The following is an 18,536-nucleotide window of genomic DNA, read 5'->3' on the forward strand; positions in this document are numbered from 1 at the left end:
GCTCACAGAAAATGCAATCTTGTAAAGCTGCACAAAACTGGTAACTGGAATAATAAACAAAACAAAAACATCTGTCCTGTCTTGCAGATAACCTCAAGCAACGTTTAGCAATGGATAGCAACATCTCATAATTAGATACAAAATCATTAACTGAGTAATATATGTAATTCACTTTATTATCTGCTTAAAGGATTTGTATCCTTTTATATAAGCACTAGTACTTTTACAAAGTGCCAGCTTAGCTGCCTGGGGAATGTACCTATTCGTCTTCTGATCTGGAGCCTACAACTATGAACTTTCTTCCCATTTGTGATGAGGCATCCTGTGATGGTTCTGTGAACAAGCAAGCATGACAGCCAGGAAAGTGGCCTCAATCAATGTACTGGTCACTGAGGGACTTACAGGTCTCTCTAGCTGGCTGAGGGCTAGTCCCTAAATCTGGCTGGTGCTTCTCCCCACTCCTTAGTAACTGGGGCTGTCCTACTGTTTGCTTATGGCTCCTCAATCAGTCTTCGGGCCAAAGCTGTGCCCCAGATTTCCAGTTTTGGGAACTCAGGCTTGTTTCTCATTACTATTGTCTTGGCTAATGCCAAGCTTTTGGCTCACTATCCTGTTCTGTTCTCCATCTGTTTCTCCTAGTCCTGACTCCAGAGCCTTCCTCCTGCCATGTCCATCCCTCAATTTTCTCTTGCCTGATCTGGTTCCAGCCTGGCTTGGTCCTCACCCCAGCTGCCACCTCTCAGAACTTCCTGATGCTTGGCCTAGCTTATAGTCATGATCTGTTTACTCTTTATATTGGTACAGTGTTGTTTCCCCCGGTTTCTGAGTCTTGGGTTTTTTGAGCATGTATACCTTGATGTGTTTGTCTGGAGACTTTGGCTCCTGACATCAACTTTGACTTCAGTTACCTGCCTTGGGTTTCTCCATGAGCTCTTGCCCTGGTCTCATCATTTGTTCTGCTCCACAGAGAAGAAAATTCTACCCAAAGCTGCCAAGACCTCCTACACTAAACATGAAACCTGTTCAATGCTTCCTTGTTCCTTACTTCTTCTCAAATGTATATTTCATATGAGGAAAAGCAGAGACAACTAAGGTTCTTCAGCTTGGAGAAGAGAAAGCTCAAGGAGGGGATCTTATCCATGTGTATAAATACCTGATGGGGAGGAAGCAAAAAAGGCGGAGCCAGACTCTTCTCAATGGTATCCAGTAACAGGACAAGAAGCAATAGGAACAAATTAAAAACTTGAAATTCAATCTGAACACAAGAAAAACCTTCTTTAGACTAGATGATTTCAAGAGGTTCCTTCAACCCTCAACAATTCTGTGATTTGTGATTCAATGCTTCACCCTCTCTCACCCTCTGCCAGCCCTGTCTTTCCCTTTGCCCCACTCTTCCTCCATACCAGAGGCAGCTGTTAGGCCTGGTCTGTGACCTGTCCCAAAATTTCTCATGGTGCTGGAGTTGGAAAAAGACCAAGATGCTGTGCTGAGGTCAGGGATGGCAGGCACAGATCCTTGCTATAAGGAAGTGGTGAGAGCAGCCTTCCCAGCTGAAGGATCTTGGTGTGGCCCCTATCTGATCTCATGACCTCTATGCCAGGCAAGTGCTTGTCATCCAGAAGAAACATGTCTGTCCAAATCTGCTGTGAAGTTAGTAGGAGAATGTCTGTTAGAAGCACACCTGAGGAATTCCTTGTAGGCTGCTTTGTTACTAAACAAAGAAACAGGGTGAATTCATGGGCCCCAGCACTAGGCTCGCATCATTTGTGCTCTTCACCTGTTCGTGTGCTCATGTCAAGTTAGTTTTGGCTGATGTCAAGCAGTGTTATCCCAGACAATGCCTGAGCCTGGTGTGGAGGATGGAGCATGCCAGAGACTGCTCCCCAAAGGCAGTTTGGATATGATCACTCTCTTTGGGAAAGAAGCATTCAGTTGAACTTCACTCATGGCTAGCAAATGGACCCTGACCATTATTTACTAGTATGGATATAGTCTCCTATATCTAACCTTCTCCTATATCTAACCTTACCTTCTAACAAGGTAAAGGAGATGAAGCATGGCTGAGGTGGAATGACTGAAGGCTATTTCAGGAAGATTAAACTGCAGTAAGTGAGATTTAGGATAGACCTTTTTTGTAGCATGTAGGATATAATGTAGGATAGTTAAACATCCTACATTAACCATCCATGTAGGATAGTTAAACACAGGAAGAAATTACCTAGGGAGGTTGTATCTGTTCCATCACTGAGGTTTCTGAAGTAGAGCCCAAAGAAATGTCTGCCAAGGATGTACAGGTGGGGTTGATTCTGTGTTGTGACAATCCTTCTACAGCCCTTTCTTTTCCTTTTTCCTTTTTTTTGTTTCTTTTTTTTTCTGTCATTCTAAGAGTCTCTGGTGATGTGATACATATGGACATGAACTGGCTTTCTCCAGCCTTGTTTCAGACATGAAAACCACTAATGGTCAATGAGTTACATCATTGAGTATTAGCAGTTTTTAGCTGTTGTAGAAGTGGTCAAATTTCCCAAATACATTAATTATGCCCTTCCCCACCAAATGCAGGCACTCTATTAATTGTTGTTACATTCAGCATCTGAAATACTGAAGAACTGATACTCTTATTTTTTCTCCATTGTGTTATTATTATAGATGTGGGATCTCATGCTGATTGTCACAGATGTAGGCTCTTATGCCAAACAAAAGCATGTAAGAAGGAGGCTATACAGTGAAAATGGGAAATAGCTAAGAGAACCTCCTGCCTGGTTATTATAATTTTTTCTTTGTAGAAGTTCACCTGACCTTGGAGTTGGGTTAATTAACTCTTAGACTAACCTGCAGCACCAGGCAATTCTCTTGTCTTGGAGTTTTATAATGGCCTCTTCTGCAATCCATCCTGTTGTCAGAATTATAGACCAAGAAGCTGGCAGAGTGCTCCCTGTAGATACCAGACATCCAGCAAAGCTCCATAATATGGATCATCAGTTCAGTTCAGCCTTGGGTGAAAGAAGGAAATAAAACATTTCTGGGGACACCAATTCCTGCCCTTGGATTCCTACGTAAAGCTGAGCTTCTAGATGGAGATCACTTTTTAGTGAGGAAATAAATGAAAACTCATAAACAGAGTTTTCATTATTTATGCAGTAATGCATCTCTGTAAAAGATGCAGGGACCAAGGACTTCAGAAACAGCTTTTATCATATCTTCAGAGCAACGGGAGTGTGTTTAGATTTGCTTTTGGCATGAAACCTTTCTGTGTTGGGAACTTGCAGCCAGTTCTTTGGCACCTTTAAAAATCAGTTGAGGGTGACAGGTAATAGGTCATTATAGCTTTCTATCAGTTTAAATCTATCTGATGGGCCATTTGTCAGCCTCTGTGTGATGAGGTGTGGCCAGACTCACAAGGATATTTAGGTACGTAACTCCCAGTTATTTCTGTGGGCATTGAGCATCTGAAAACCCTTTTTGAATTTAAGCTCGCATGGTGATATTCCTGTTCCCAGCTCAGAGGTATCCAGAAAGACTATCTTAGCACAGAGGCCAGCAGTTGACTCTTCCAGATTTGGTTGTAGGTTGTCAGGCCCAAGGCTCAACGTAATATCTTGGGGGATTAATTTCAACCACATGCTTCTATACTTCCCTGCTCAGCAAAGTGGTGATGCCACAGTCACAGCCAGTGCCTTTAATTTGCACTTGGAATGAAGCACACCTGCATATGCAGAGTTGAAAAACCATTAGGGAAAGGCAGCATTGAAAGCAAGTGTCTTGCTGCTGTTGATATGATGGTAGCACACATGTTATGTATCAGGAGGAGAGCAAAGCACCCCCAGAGCTGTAACTCCACTACTTTGTGCCACCACTGGATTAACTGAGGAACCATTTCTCTGCCTGCTTTTCATTCAGTGGGAGGCTGGAGTTGGTGGTGGACTGTAGCTAGAAGAGTAGTTCAACACTCTGTATTGGGCACTGTATATGCCCCAAATGTGAATCAGAATCCTAAAAGGCAGGACAGAGAGAGAACTCATTAAACCCAGTTGTGATGGTGAAGATAGGTGGTGAGGAGTAAGTGAAGGTAAATGCATTAGGCATGCATGCTGAAATGACAGAGTTTGAAGAGTTGAGCCACAGGCAAATGCCCCCACTGGCAGCACTCTCATGTAGAAACATCCATGGTTTTTGTTCAAGACGATGGAGTGATAAGCAACACCTTTTCAACTATAAACATTGCCACCTTGCTTTCTTGAAGGGGTGGATGTTAAAAGCTGAAACATGCATCTTCTTCTCTGACAAACTTGGACACAATGAGTGTACAAAGCCATTTGACAGAAAATTTGCACTAAGGCATGTCAATGGTGAAGGAGACCTGGTGGGGTGCCCTGTTGGGAGGGCGGATGTGACTGACCTGACTCTCTTGCCAAACATCCCATAGACTTTCTTGGTGACTTTCAGTTCCCCAGTCATGCCAGTTGTATTCTCCATGGCAACTCTGCCACAAGAGTGACAACCGACACACTTCTTGTTTTGTCATGAAGCAGGGGGGAGTGTCTGGCTCTTTTGTGTGCCATGGGAGAGATGGGTGCTGGGGTGAGGTGGATCTGTGACGAGGGTGGGCTGGTTTGTGAATAGCTAGTACCAAGAAGCGAGACAGCCTTGTCTGCTCTCCTAAAGGAATGGTTTTGTAAAGGAGCTAGTGGGAGCCTGATTCAGTTTTCTCTTGTGTTGGAAGACTTGACAGAGAGTGCTTGTGTCCCCAGTGGGAAGACCAGCTTATAATGGTGCATAGTCTGCATGGGCATTTTATATAGCAAAAGCCACAGTAGTAGATGAAGCCACAGTGTTCTGAACTTGTGGCTAAAAAGACAGAAAATTCAAAGCACAGATTAAAAGGTGACTGAATATTTTGGCATTAGGAAAGACTAGCTTTCAACCTTTGCTGTAATTGCAAAACGAAGTATTTATTTTGGAAATTTTGAGGATTTTTCTTCAAGCACTATTAAGAGCCTTTAGTTTTGTGTGCCTTTGACAGTGCCAGTTTCTGCATAGTGATGGACTATGTCAAATATTCCTTAAGAGAATCTGTCTTCATTGCTTTGCTCTTCATTACTTCCTGCCATTGTGTTTTGTTTTCTAATGGGTGCTTATGCCTGACTGCTCAGATGTCCAGAAGCAAAGACATGATATTTAGGAAGGGCCTATTTAGGAACGATCAGAGGAGCAGGCTGGCTTGGGCATGAGGAACAATGAAGTTAACTGGGACTCTTCAGCTGGAAAAAGAGATGGCTTAGAGGCATTACAAGGAAAGTTTGCAAAATCACGAATGGCATAAAAAATAGAAAAAGAATAGGTTCATTTTGTTGTCCCTTATAAAAACTGAGCTAGGTCCTAAACAAACAAGAGGAGGCTCATTATACAGTGGGTAGCAGAACTGTGTGATTCCTTGCCAAAGGATGTTGTGGATGTAATAAGTTTACCTGAGTTTGAGGGGAGACTAGAGAAGGCCATACAAGATAAATCCATACAAAGTTATTAATGTAGAAATTGTAGTTGTCTCTGAATCTGACCACTGGATCCCAAAGAGGTGGAGGTAGGGGGGGTATGTTTGTTCTGTTCATTCTCATTCTTAGGCATCCAGTAATGGCTAGTGACCAAAAAAAATAATAAAACTGCATTAGTTAATCCTTCTGTCCAGCCCTGCGTGTTCATGTTATGGTATGTTCTTATGTTGCGGCTGAGTCAAACAGTGCTGGTTTTGGTTACCTCAGACTTAGGCAGGGATCATGGTGTCACACCAAATAAATTTCTGCCTAATGTGTTTGTAATGTTTGATTTGAGAAGGTTCTTCTGTTCTCCCAGGCCATCAGCCAAGGAACATCTTCTTGGACAGGCATGAGGTGTAGTGCCTGTTTTGGGGCAAATATTACAATATTTGTTACTACAACTGTACATTTATAGAGAGTTTCAGGTGTGCCTGCCCATTGTCAGATGTCACAGGTCTCCAGTGCATCTAGAGAGCAACAGAATGGTTTACAGATTGCATGAACTGAAGGATCAGGTGAAAAACAACTGCTTTGACATGATAGATACTAGACTGCAGATTTTCACCGGTTCTTATTTAATTTGAGAGCTTCACCATTGTTCCAAAAAGGGCTCCTCAAGGACAGAACCACCTGGAGGGCACAAGCTCATGTTCATCTCTCTGCAGGCTGCCAAATATAGCAGATTTTGTAGGAACTATGTGATACTTTCGGGAAGCGTTGCTGGGACATGCAGAGAGTTTTAGAAGTTCTGCTCTTCACTGCTAAGCCTGATACATTGCTCTCTTTTTCCCTTCCTATGCCAGGGATGTATTTCCACAAGGTCTGCCTGATGAATATGCCTTTGTAACTACCTTCAAATTCCGGAAGGCTTCCAGGAAAGAAGACTGGTATATTTGGCAGATTATTGACAAGTACGGCATACCACAGGTACAAGGGCCTTTGCAGCCAGCAAGAGCAGCCTTGTTACTCTTTTGTTGCATGAACCAACTTTCTTGCCTTAGCCTCCCACTCCTTTTTCCTTGTAGACTAGTAAAAATCCCTTTGCCTGTCTTTCAGTTTGTTTTGCCAAAACCCCTTTACTTTTAATTCAAACCCTGGAGGAAGGTTTGCATAGACCTTGATTGTTGTTAGCATGCAGATAGATGCATTATTTGGAAAGGGGGAGAAAAATATACCAACCTTGCTTTTGAAACCACTTTCGGGTTTTTTGTTGTTTTGTTCAGGTAGTTCTGTTTAGGGATAATATTTTGCCTGTTTGGAAAAAGATTGGAAAAGATTGGAAAAACACAGCGTACCACAGAGCAGTGAGCTATGTCAAGTTTTTGCACAGATATCATGCAAAGGTATTATAGGTTCCTTACTTAGGATGTGGATGTAACACCTATTATTGCTCCACAACCCTGAGTCCTGCAGAATTTGATCTAACAATGTTTGTCAAGTACTCTCAGGTTCTCAGAAGAAAAATACCATAAGAGTGTAATAAAGAGCTGTCTGTTCCTATATGGCATGTCCCTAGCAGCATGCTATAGTTTAGGGGTTCAAGTGTGCTTGAGGAGGGAGTGGTTTGGATGGGCTGTATGTTTTTCTGTTCAGTACAAACACGGTGCTGATGGCATGACATGGTGCCCATGACTCTAAACTGGGCTGTCAGCATGTGCTCACATAGCCACGTAACACAGTATTGCTGCTTTGGGACTCATATTTGAAAGGATTTGGGGAACTCACAGTGAAGGGTAGGTGCAGTTTGAGAACTTAGATAACTGAGTTTCAGACAATGGTAAAAGGTTCATTTGAAAATTATTATCAGCTGCACTTTGTTAAATGAAACATGATTTACTGTGCCACATGCATTCCTAATTCCTGCAGAGTGACAATGTGTATATCACTCGGTATTTCTTGGAGACAGCTGAAAACTTGAACTACTTAGGTGTGGAGAGAAAAAAGCACTCAAGATTCTCAGTAACATTTTCAAAAGTGCCTTAAATTGTGGTGCCAGAAGTGCCTTAGAGCCTCATGAGCCTTGTTTCATGTGAAGTCAGTAGTGGTTTGGCCACTATATTGCAGACCTGCATAGCTTCCAGACTGCAGACACTTCTGAGCTAATGCTGATCTGAGCTGGCATTTCCAGCCAGCACGGTGCTCAGCTGCATGGAGATGTTGGGTCAGATCTGGAGTCAGCCTACCCTGGGCTGCTTACATCAGACACGGCTCGGTGCCGACGTGGCCAAACTCCTTCCAGCTCTGCAGCTTGCGGACGCGCTGTTTGTTCCCCTGGCGCTGCACTTCGCTCCATTCACTGCTGCTTGCTGGTAACTGCCTGACTTTGGTAAAAGAAGAAATCAGTTTGTAAATGAACTAAAAGTATAATGTCTTCAAAAGCCTATTTTTGCCTGCTCCATAGCTTGCGATGCGGTGGAGAGTGTAGCAAGATGCTGTTAAGAACGGCTTGTGAGGGGAGAAAAGCAGAGACATGTAGAGGGAGAAAGGCAGAGGGAGGCAGTGGTGGGATTTTGATTCTGCAGTGATCAAGTGGAGTGACATGATTTAATACAGAAATAAAATGGACTTTTTTTTCCACTTTCACTTGAAAATACTTTGCTTAAGAATTGTCACTTAGGACCTCATTTCTTGTGTGTTACACTTGATTATTTTAGTCAGAAAGGAAGACATTTGAGGCCATCTGTCCTTAAACCCTTCTAGCTTTCCCGTATCCCTAGGCATTGTCTCTTCTATTTCTAATTAACTGGATTAGGCCAGGAACCAGTCTTCGGCACTGACTTTAAGTGGCATGTCCACCTGGCTGTGTCCACACTGTGTAATACGTGGTCCTAGGTCTCCTCTGAGCCTAAGGCATAATCATTATTGTGTGTTTCAGTTTTCTGTTCAAAGCGTCTTAAATAAAGTGTGGGTAGTGCTACAGCTCAGCAGACTGGTTTCATACCAGGCAATGATGGATTTGTCCATGCCTCATGGGACAGCTGAGGACATGTGATGGGTACTAAAGAGCACAGAACCTGACAGGAAGGAGTGGAGGAATGCACAGGACAGAGGGATCCAAAACAGTCTAGCTTTGTCTGTCTGCTTTTGGGTAGATACCTCTGACATGTGCTACCACCCAACCATGCCCAAGCATTGCCTGGGAGGCATCAAGGTGGCATTACTGAAACCATGCCAAGGACTGTACTCCAAAGAGAAGTCTTTAGATGGTCGTGGCTCTGCACCCAAGCCTGTGCCCTGCCCCATCTTATTTACTAGAACAGGTGTAGGCTCCCTGTCCAATTTCATTCATCTCACAAAACTCTGTCTTCTACTCTTTGCTTGGGCTTCTCACCACATGCTGTACCATCCCTGACTTTGGGATGTCAGTCGCAATGGAAGGCTGGCAGGAGGAAGGAGGAGGCTTTGTACTTTACTAGCAAAATCATTTCTGTCTGCCCATAGGTCTCGATCCGACTGGATGGAGAGAACAAAGCTGTGGAGTACAATGCCATTGGGCTCACCAAGGACGCCGTGAGAGTGGTCTTCCGAAATGCACGAGTCAGTGATCTTTTTGACCGCAGCTGGCACAAAATTGCCCTCAGCATTCAGTCAAAGGCTGTCTCACTTTACATAGACTGCAGACTGGTGCAGATGCTGCCTATTGAAGACAGGGAAAATATTGACATTCAAGGAAAGACTGTGATTGGCAAACGCTTGTATGATAGCATCCCCATTGATGTAAGTACTGGGTGTGCCGATTAGAGCTGGGGTAACATTCAGCATTGGGTTTGCAGTGTGTGAATGGGGTTTGGGGGGTTATGTTGTAATTGACACTTTTCCTAAAGCAGCATCACTGAAACGTTGCCTGTGTTACATAGCTAAGACAGATTGGCATCTCATCACGTACAAGACTTGCTGTCTTTCTATGTAAGACTGTCAGTATCTCTATAATAGGGATAAAAAATGAGAAATTAATTTCATCTTTCTGTCTAGTCCCAGAATGTTCTATAGTTAAAAAATCAGAGACAAAATCATCCACAAATATCGTCAGACTGGGTACTGCACTACACACGTAAAGGTCTTTTGCTGTCTGATCTTGGCATTGTGAATGTTTCCACCTGTGATAGGAATAGATGGGGAAAAAAAGAAAGCTTGTTAACTCCGGAGAGTCACGATATATTCTCAGTTCCTCAGAAAAGATACCTGATATTAAATCACTCTTGCTCCAGTTGAAGTGAAGTTGAGCCCTGCAGTTTGGACTTGATTGTCCAGTAGCAGTGTTAACCTGGTGTAACTTATCTGTGATTGTTTGGTGTTTTGAGACTTGTGTAATCTTTCCTAGCTGTGCAAAATGGATGGAATGTGCATATTAAATGTGCTAATAGGATTTCTCATGCAGGGGTAAATGGTCAGAAGATGCAAGGCACAACAGGAGGAAAACAAACTTTATGTCTAGACAAAATTCTAGGAAGGATGGAGGTGGTCAGAATATGTCTTCTCAGACAGAAATTTGGCCAGGACATGGGGATTAGCATGCCTCCTTATTTGTATGAAAACCTGCACCAGAATTTTAATAGGCATATTCCGGGTCTCATTAGCTTAGCACTCTTGAAGCATGCTGAGATATTGGTCCATTATTGATACAGAGAGAGATAGATATTGACTACAGGATCCATAGAATCACTATGAATTTAGCCCCATCTGGCTTTTGTTTGTATTCGTCTGCACTGTTTGTATCCAAGCAAAAGGACATGCGGTCTTTAATAATTTACTGTCTCTGAGACTATTGTCTCACTTTGTCTTCTAGTTTGATCTTCAGCGGATGGTTATTTACTGTGATTCTCGGCATGCTGAGCTGGAGACCTGCTGTGACATTCCCTCTGGACCCGTAAGCGTTTTTTTGTCATTTATTCGTTTTCACATGAACACTCTTCATTGAAATCTATTACATAAATCAGGGAATATATGACAGTGTGGGATTATCATTTTTTTAATGATGGTGAATGAAACCTAACTATATAATTGGTAATGTAGCAGCACCAGAAGAGGATCACTGCAGAGGGATGAGTATGAGGAATTTGAAGTTTCCAAGTTGCTCTTTCCGTGTCAAACTGTCAGGGGAAACAAAACCCTGAAGCGATGACGGAACAACAGAAATTCAGCATGAAATATTCAACAGGTTTCCCACTGGTTTTATTTGGGAAGAGCTAAAATGATGCCAGTTGCTGCTTAGTTCCCTGTGCCCAGCTCTTATTCAAAACTTCTACCCTCCTTTCACTCTTCTCCCCTCAATTCTGGTTAAAGAGATTCATTGTTCATTTTGTCATGTTTTTCCCTATTGCTTGAATGAATGGCTTTTGTGGGATTTCGTTCCTCACTACGAGTCATTTAGCTCTGCGTTACCCAGTAATGCCTAAGCGGTTTCTCCAAAGTGGGTGGAAGAGGAAGCTTTCTAGCATCGAAGGCTTCGTCCTGACCTTGAGTGTTTGGGTGTAGTGCCAGGTCACGGTCCTGACAGAAGCACCTCCCCTGGAAGTGAGGCCCACTGTTGGCAGCGAGCAAGTTGGCCACCTCAAGACTGTCAACTGCTCCTGTCCTGCTGGACAAAAGGTGAGTGTTGATATGAATGTGTTTCATTTGAGACATGCTGGATGAGTTTGGAAATAGGGGTATGACACCGTGCAAGTGAATTATAAGAAGGGCTGTATTTGCTTGTGAAGCACTTTAAGACCTAGTGGTGGATGGAAAGCACTTCATCGAAAGAGCCAGGCATGTGTTAATCACAGGTGGGATGTCTGTAGAGGTAACGGCAGTCTTTCCAGGTGTTTTCTCTTTACCTAATTCAATTATTTTGATCATGCTGGTAGTCCTGGTAACAACCTTGAAAACAAAGTGGTTATTCTTATCCAGCCCAGTTATGTGCATCCTTCTTCAAATAAAAAGGAGGACATTCTAGAGGTAAATATAGGCACACTGAAAAAATCTCATAGCTTAAAAGTAGTGTGCTTGCTTATACCGACTGTGGCTGGGACCTCTGAGAAGCCAGCTTCACTGTCATTGCTCTTGAGGGCATGTCATTTTTAGTCTGTTCTCCACCAAAACCTGAAAACATTTTTGTTGTCCTCAGTTGCTGTTGGATTGGACCCCTTGCTGTGGTATGTAATGAGAAGATCAGTCTGACTAATCATGTTTTTTTTGTCTTAGGGGGAGAGAGGTCCAATTGGCCCTGAAGGCCCTAAAGGTCAAAAGGTCAGTAATATGTGCTAGGTCATTTTTTCAATAAAAACAACAACAAAGAAAACAGTTTCAGAGTAAGTTGAGGAGGTGATTTTGAGAAATAAGAATCAATTTGGCATATGACTGATTTCAGATAGTTTTGGATGAGCCTGGGAGTGCAGGACACTCTGGCCATCTTATATCTTTGCTCCAGGCTTACATTTGAGCTTCTCTGTTGCTGCTTTGTGTCATTCTTAGAGTAAGTGTGTTCCAAAATCTTTTCCTGTAGCTTCTAAACTGGCATTTTTGCAAGTTAGTGTTATTCACTAGGTCATATAGCGCTTTCATAAGTCACCTGGAAAACTATGGGCTGCTTCTGTGCTGTGCCTCGCTCAGCAGTGCTAGATATCCATAGGTTAGGTAGCAGCCTCCCAGTCACACTCTACAAAATTTCCTGAGACTAGGGTAAAGGATTAGCCACAATCTGTTATCCTTAGCAAGACTGTCTGAGTCATGAGCTGATGTTAAATATAGGCCACTTTCCTCAGGACTCTTCTTCCTAGATAACAGGGTAGGAGAGGGGTTGTGATCTCTGCTTCAAGTTTCACAGTGCAACCTCTATATTATCCTGCATATTCTGCAAGCTTCTTTGATATGCATGTGTGTACATTCAGCATACACACATTTTCCTTTTGTGCTTGATGACAAATAGAGCTGTGACACAATGAACTTAAAGGGAGCACTTGTACTGGAAGAAAGCAAAGATTCACAGCATTGCTGAAGAGGTGAAAAAGTTGGTGGTCTTGGTGGTTCCCAGTTTCATCATCTGTGTGATTAAAAAGATGTTTGGGAACAATTTGTATTCAAAACTATTTCCATCTGAATCACTCTGCAAATTCAGTCACTGAATTTATACCTGTTTGGGGAATAAACTAATTGCATCCCACCAAAAGTTACCCAGTTATTTTGAAACATTGTGGGAGGGGAAAGGAGAAATCTTTGGGTCTTGGAAGGACAGACATCCTCAGCAATATGTTGTGGGTTTTTTGGCAAGGTTTGGTCTGCTGTCTGCAGGCAGAAGTTTTGGATGATGAGATGTGTTTTGGAGTATGTTTTCTGCTGGCATGAAAAGAACATGGGTGCATTAATGCTCAGATGTGCCTGACTGAAACTGCAGAAAATGTTTCCTTATGCTTCCACACGTCTATAAATAGCAACTTCCTATTTTAGTCTGTGACAGCTTAAATAATGATGGGCTGTTTTGAAGAATGGCAGAGCCATGACTGTTGTGAGGAAGTTGCAGAAGGATGATGATGATAATAATAAAAGCACCCTGCAGCAACATCCCATTGTCTTTCACTGCTTTGACAAGGTCTATGCACTGGTGAGGATGTCTGTACTGTGTAACGTGGCACAGTATGTGGCCAGGGTGCAGGAGATACTAGTCAAATACAAAATAGTGTATATCCAAGCACAGCATCAGCAGGTTTTCTGTAACAGATGCTGAAATGGCTGTCCCACTCCTGCAGGTAGGTTGCTGAAGAGCTCTGCAGATGTGTGTGACTTTTCCCTGGTTGTAGAGGTCCGAGACTTGTATGCAGCTGAGGCAGGACTGTGTCACAGCCTCAGGGAGCTGGGGATGGTGCCATTTAAATCCAGGCTCTGACAACAATTTGGTACAAATGTGATGATTTGAGACAAATTACTTAGCTTCTCTATCTGCTAAATAAGGCAAGTAATAGATTTTGCTCCTGACTTGCAAAGATGTTGTGATTAAATAACATATACCACATTTACAGCAGTTCTTGCATCACTATTGACAAGGACCAGCTTGTCACAGTCCCTGCTCTACGTGCAGGAACTAGTATCTCTCTTCTCTCTCTCTCTGCAACATTATTGAGCTACCGAGACTAAAATGCTGACCATGAGCAAGAAAGTGAATGCTATTTGCAACTCCCCAATATTACCACCTGGTACTTCATTAAGGAAGACTAAGGCCCCACAAAAATGTGACTGGCTTCTGCATTATGTACTTGTAAGTGTCCAAAATATGTTTCAGGATCATTCAACTTGGCTCCTCATTTCTAAGGTGCAAGAGTTGTGTTTTAAAGCTTCGCTGTTGTGTAATGAGGAGGGCTGTAAAGCTTTTTTAAGGTAACGAATATGAAAGATTTCCATTTGTTACTTGAATCCAAGAGCTGGGGCTTCAAGAAACACTGAAAAAAAAAAAAAAGTCTCTACTATACTCTTAGGTTTGATTAGAAAACGTTAACAAGTGAGTACAGCATAAGAAAAGACCAAGCATTCATTGACTAAACAGAGAGGTGGGAGTAAACAAATGTATAAGGAAAGAAATTATCAGAAAAAGGTGGAAACAGAGTGACATCAGGACTCTGAGTCAAAATTCATAATTTTCTCTATAGACATCATCACTACTGAGCATCTCTTATTTGGGATGAATTGCAAAGCTGAAATCTACCCCTAAATAACTGGTGCCCAAGGGATATTTATGTAGGCTGTGGGTACTTGAGCATTATCCAAAAACATTTTACAGACTGATAGTGAGAAATGCCCTGTGAGGGACTATATGGCCATATAAGAACCCAGGAAAGCAACTGGTTCAGCTGTATCAGAAAAACAGCACACAGCTGGTGGGAGTCACCTGAGAAATGAGTCCCACCAGGGGATACTAACAGGGAGAGAGGTCAGTGTTAAAAAAAACCAACACCCCCTCTTTGCCCTAAAACAGGGATCTTTGGAGAGGTTGACAAAGGTAGGAGGACTGTGAAGCTCTTTATCTAAGCTAAGACAGTTTTTGGGTTTTTTTTTTTTTTTTCCTAGACCAGTAGTAGCTGGTAGCTTTTTCACTCTTTATCCAAAGAAGTTTGAGGGTCTGTTAAGTAAAGTGAATGTGGCTGTCATCTGCCTGAATTGAAGATGGAGAGACTGGTGTTCAGGCTTTGCTATTCCCGAGCTCCCATAACATATTCCTTCTTTTAGGGGAGGAGGTTTGGACAGGCTTTTCTTATGGTACCATCTGACCAGTGGAAATACACAGTGTATAACCAGTGTATGAAAACAATGAGTTTCTGTTCCTCTCTAATTTAAGTCTCCAAAGTTAGGGCAAAACAGGAGCACTTGCAGTTATTAGAAAAAGTGAAAAAAACCTTCAGAGATGAACAACTCTGCCTCAATCATCCATGCTGCCAAACTGAAAGTAATGTATGGAGACACAGTGTACGTGTTTTGGAAGGAGATACAGTAAAGGTTGGTATCGGGGAAGAGTGAGGCAGGAAATAGCTTTGGAAGAATTGGCTAACATGCCTGAAGCTGTGTCGTATTGATAAATTTTAGATGCTAACAACAGCCCAGTCTACTTTATTTTTCTTCTGTAGTCGCTCTGCATGCTGTGGTGTTTGCAGGCAGCCAGGCTGGCTCGCTGGGGCACTGGGCTGATGGTCAACAGGCTTCTGCTCTCTTCCACCACTGCTATTGATTCGAGTTTAGAGAATATAACTTCTCTTTAAGAACTGTTTTTGTCCACATCATGGAAATGACATTGCTTACCTGCCTTTGGGAATTTTGTGAAGTCCAGTGTATTAGACATGCTCTAGCAGGATGTATTTTTTCCTCTAAATTAGAATGGAGTTTTGATGTACTTTAAGTGACTTAAAAAGAGATGGTTGCATAAAAACTTCTACGAAAGTTGCCACAGCCTACTTGAACTGACTGTGACATTGTTTTTGCATATATGCTACTTGCTCTGTGAAGTTTATTTCTTTTGGCAAAAAAATGATAATGGTTAAAGAGAGAAACTTTCATATTTCTTGTGCTTTCAAAAGCCTGTCTTCATCTGAGGAAAAGAAAGCATGATCCCAATAAGTGTTTCAGTGCTTAGTGCAGCTAAGCACATTTTTTGGGGCATAGATCAGGACAAATTGAATACTGCCACAAAATTAAATCCTATTGTGGTCCATGTGGGGAGACTTGAGGAGTACAGGGGTCATTGGCCTTATTGCTGCCGTGGTACTGGAGGGTCCTGCTCCAGGTCTGAGACTTTTTCCACTTGATGCCATGTCTACACTGAAGTCTAAAGTGCCTAAACTCCCTACAAGCAAAAGACGATGGGAGGTACAAATAGGTGAGGACACTGTATTTGTTAGTGATGGATGGGGACCTCAGCATAGCGTATTTCTGGTATAAGCCTTTTGGGTGAGAATCAGGCAGGAGCTAGGTAGAGGTGTGTGGGCAGAGCCCTCTGCTCTCCAGCAGCTCCTGGTGCCAGAGGAATTGATGGAACTGTTAGCAGCACTGCACATAGCCTTAAACTAGTCTTAGTAATGGGTATATTCTCAGCTGGACCTTCTTCCAGTTTCGTGACTGCGGAGCAGTATGTGAAAATGATTCGCAGGTATTTTTTATGCACTTGCTGGTTTTGGCACCACTTTTAGTTCTGTATCTGATTAATATTTATGAAATTATGCATCTTCTTTGATTCTTTATGTCTTTCACTCCTGTCCTTTTTAGGAGACAAGTGAAGAAAAAGTTTTGTTTGGTTTTTGATTGACCATTTTTCTCTTTTCCTCCCTGTGTATTTGCTTCTCCAGTTTTCATTCCTCTACCCATCATAATTTGTATGTTTTCAACTGTCTATTTTCTGTGTTCCCTGTCCTCTCTTCCACTGGAGCAAGCAAGGAGAGCAACTCTGTGTGTGTTGCACACTTCTGCGAGGGAAGGGAGGAGTTAGCTGATCGTGAAAATTTAGCATGGATGGAAACAATGGGGTTAGAATTTTTTTAAAAATAGCTGTAAAATATTGACAATGTTTACAGTTTTATTTTTTCCGTATTTTAGGTGTGCACCCTTTAGGTCTTATGCAAACTACCCTCCCAAGTCCTTCCTGGCTTAATAGAAAATAAGGACTTTTGAAGTACCTCACAAGAGAAAGCTCTCTGCCTTGCCAGTGCACCCTGAAGGCTTCTAGCAGTATTTTCATGTGAAAAATAGAATATAAAATCAGTCTGAGAACTTGGACGTTCAAGTCAGTATAAATGCAATGAGGTACACCCAGTCCTTATGGCAGGAGCTGAAATCTTGGCAGTAGAGACTGGTGGGACCAGAAGTGTCCACTATCTCAGTCAAACCCTTGTTGCACTGCTTCCCAAAAAATCAAAGCACCGGAAAGCTGACCACAAAATACAAACACTAATGTGGTACACTTCACAAAGGAGTCCAACATGGAGGTGTAAGAGGAAATCTCATCTGTTATTTCTACGCCTGTCAAGAAAGGAATGAATTAACTCTGTGGTATTAACAACCTTTCTTTTTCAAGGGAGAAAGTGGCAGCCAAGGGCTTCCTGGACTCAGAGGAGAAAAAGGAGAGTCAGTAAGTAAGAAATACCAGAATGATTTTATGTAAGGAGATGGAAATACAAGTAGTTGTTTTCTCCTTTATAGTGAGAATTTGCTAACAATGTCAATGTGCCCTGTTGAATATGTTTCCTCTGCTGGGCCTTTATCGCAGGAGAAAGCTGATCTTTCTGGCATGCAATGGTATTTCTTGGAGGGGAGGGGGAATGGGATGGGTTCCTCCCTGAATACAGCTGATGATAACTGACTTAGTATTGGCCTTCTAATTAAAATATGTAACTTGGGTGTCCTTGATTATAGCACAGCTGCACATCCAATGGGGACAGTATGAGGCAACTGAACACAAGGAAGATGCAAATCTCTCTCAACTCTTTTACATTCAGATGACCAAGATACAGCTTTTCCCAGCTGCAATTAATGCAAATGCCAGACTGAGTTTTTAGGCGAGAAAATCTTTAACCTTATGTAAAATTCATTCTAATAAGGGTTGTTGGCATCTTTGATTTTGGAAATGTAATATCAGACTCTGCCCTGAATAGAAAACAAGATGTTTTCCTGGTTGCAGTAGGAGAACTGGGGGTACGTTTTCTATTTTCATTTGTCACTGAATTATTATCAAGGAATTATGCGCAAAGAAAATTACTTTCCCTATAGTATCTGTCCTGTGACTTGTGTGTCTATATATATATATGTGATATATATGGATAGATAGATATATCTCAGATATATAACATGGAAAACATGAAATATATATTTATAGTGTCATTTGACATCTTTGCTATCGAATGTACCTTTTCCCCCCTTCTTTCATTTCTAGGGCAGAGCCTATGGCAGAGGAGAAAAAGGAGAAAAGGTAAGATTTAATCCTTCATTGGACTAATTAAATGAGAGTTGCTTGCTGTTGCCTTCTGTAGCTCGGAGGTTGCTTTTGGAGTGTACATGATGCAAGAGATGTGATACAGTTGGATCTTTGTGGGGAACTTTTATATTGTGTTATGCCTCCTTCTGCAGAAAAGCTTTCGAGCGTTCATCGCTTTTCCCCTTCATGTTCTTTGAGTTTCCTTTGTGCATTGGCCATGTAAAATGCTATCAAATTGAAATCATAGTCTTTGCTTTGTGTAAGCAGCAGTGAGTTCATGGAGGATAAAGCAGTAAAGCAACTGACTGGAAGGATGAAAAACAAAGGGAAAGTATAATTTTGAGTTTATTGAATTTTCAACAGGATTAAATTTGAGTCATGAGGAGACTGCCACACTGTTTTTTTTCATTGGATATTTTCATTAATAACCTGAAGGACAAAAGCCAGAGTATTTTCTTACGCAAATATTAGGCAGGACAGAGAATTAAGACTTGGAGGTTAAAATTGAGGATACAGAACAACCACTGAAAATTGCTAGGTTATCTGTCTTGGAAAATAAGTTGAATGGTGATTAACAA

At 42.0% G+C, this 18,536-nt stretch overlaps 1 protein-coding gene across 1 annotated transcript in view; it reads left to right on the top strand.

Annotated features, from left to right (window-relative positions):
* Nucleotides 1-18,536, top strand: part of COL22A1 (collagen type XXII alpha 1 chain) — a 210,824-nt gene that overhangs the window by 63,978 nt on the left and 128,310 nt on the right. The window contains exons 5-11 of the mRNA XM_072851149.1: nucleotides 6,338-6,461; nucleotides 8,976-9,251; nucleotides 10,321-10,401; nucleotides 11,010-11,123; nucleotides 11,718-11,762; nucleotides 17,062-17,115; nucleotides 17,917-17,952. Coding sequence (XP_072707250.1) covers nucleotides 6,338-6,461; nucleotides 8,976-9,251; nucleotides 10,321-10,401; nucleotides 11,010-11,123; nucleotides 11,718-11,762; nucleotides 17,062-17,115; nucleotides 17,917-17,952 — 730 coding nt within the window. The remainder of the gene's footprint in view (nucleotides 1-6,337; nucleotides 6,462-8,975; nucleotides 9,252-10,320; nucleotides 10,402-11,009; nucleotides 11,124-11,717; nucleotides 11,763-17,061; nucleotides 17,116-17,916; nucleotides 17,953-18,536) is intronic.

Source organism: Ciconia boyciana, chromosome 2 (assembly GCF_034638445.1).
Source record: "Ciconia boyciana chromosome 2, ASM3463844v1, whole genome shotgun sequence".
In the NCBI taxonomy this organism is placed as follows: Eukaryota; Metazoa; Chordata; class Aves; order Ciconiiformes; family Ciconiidae; genus Ciconia; species Ciconia boyciana.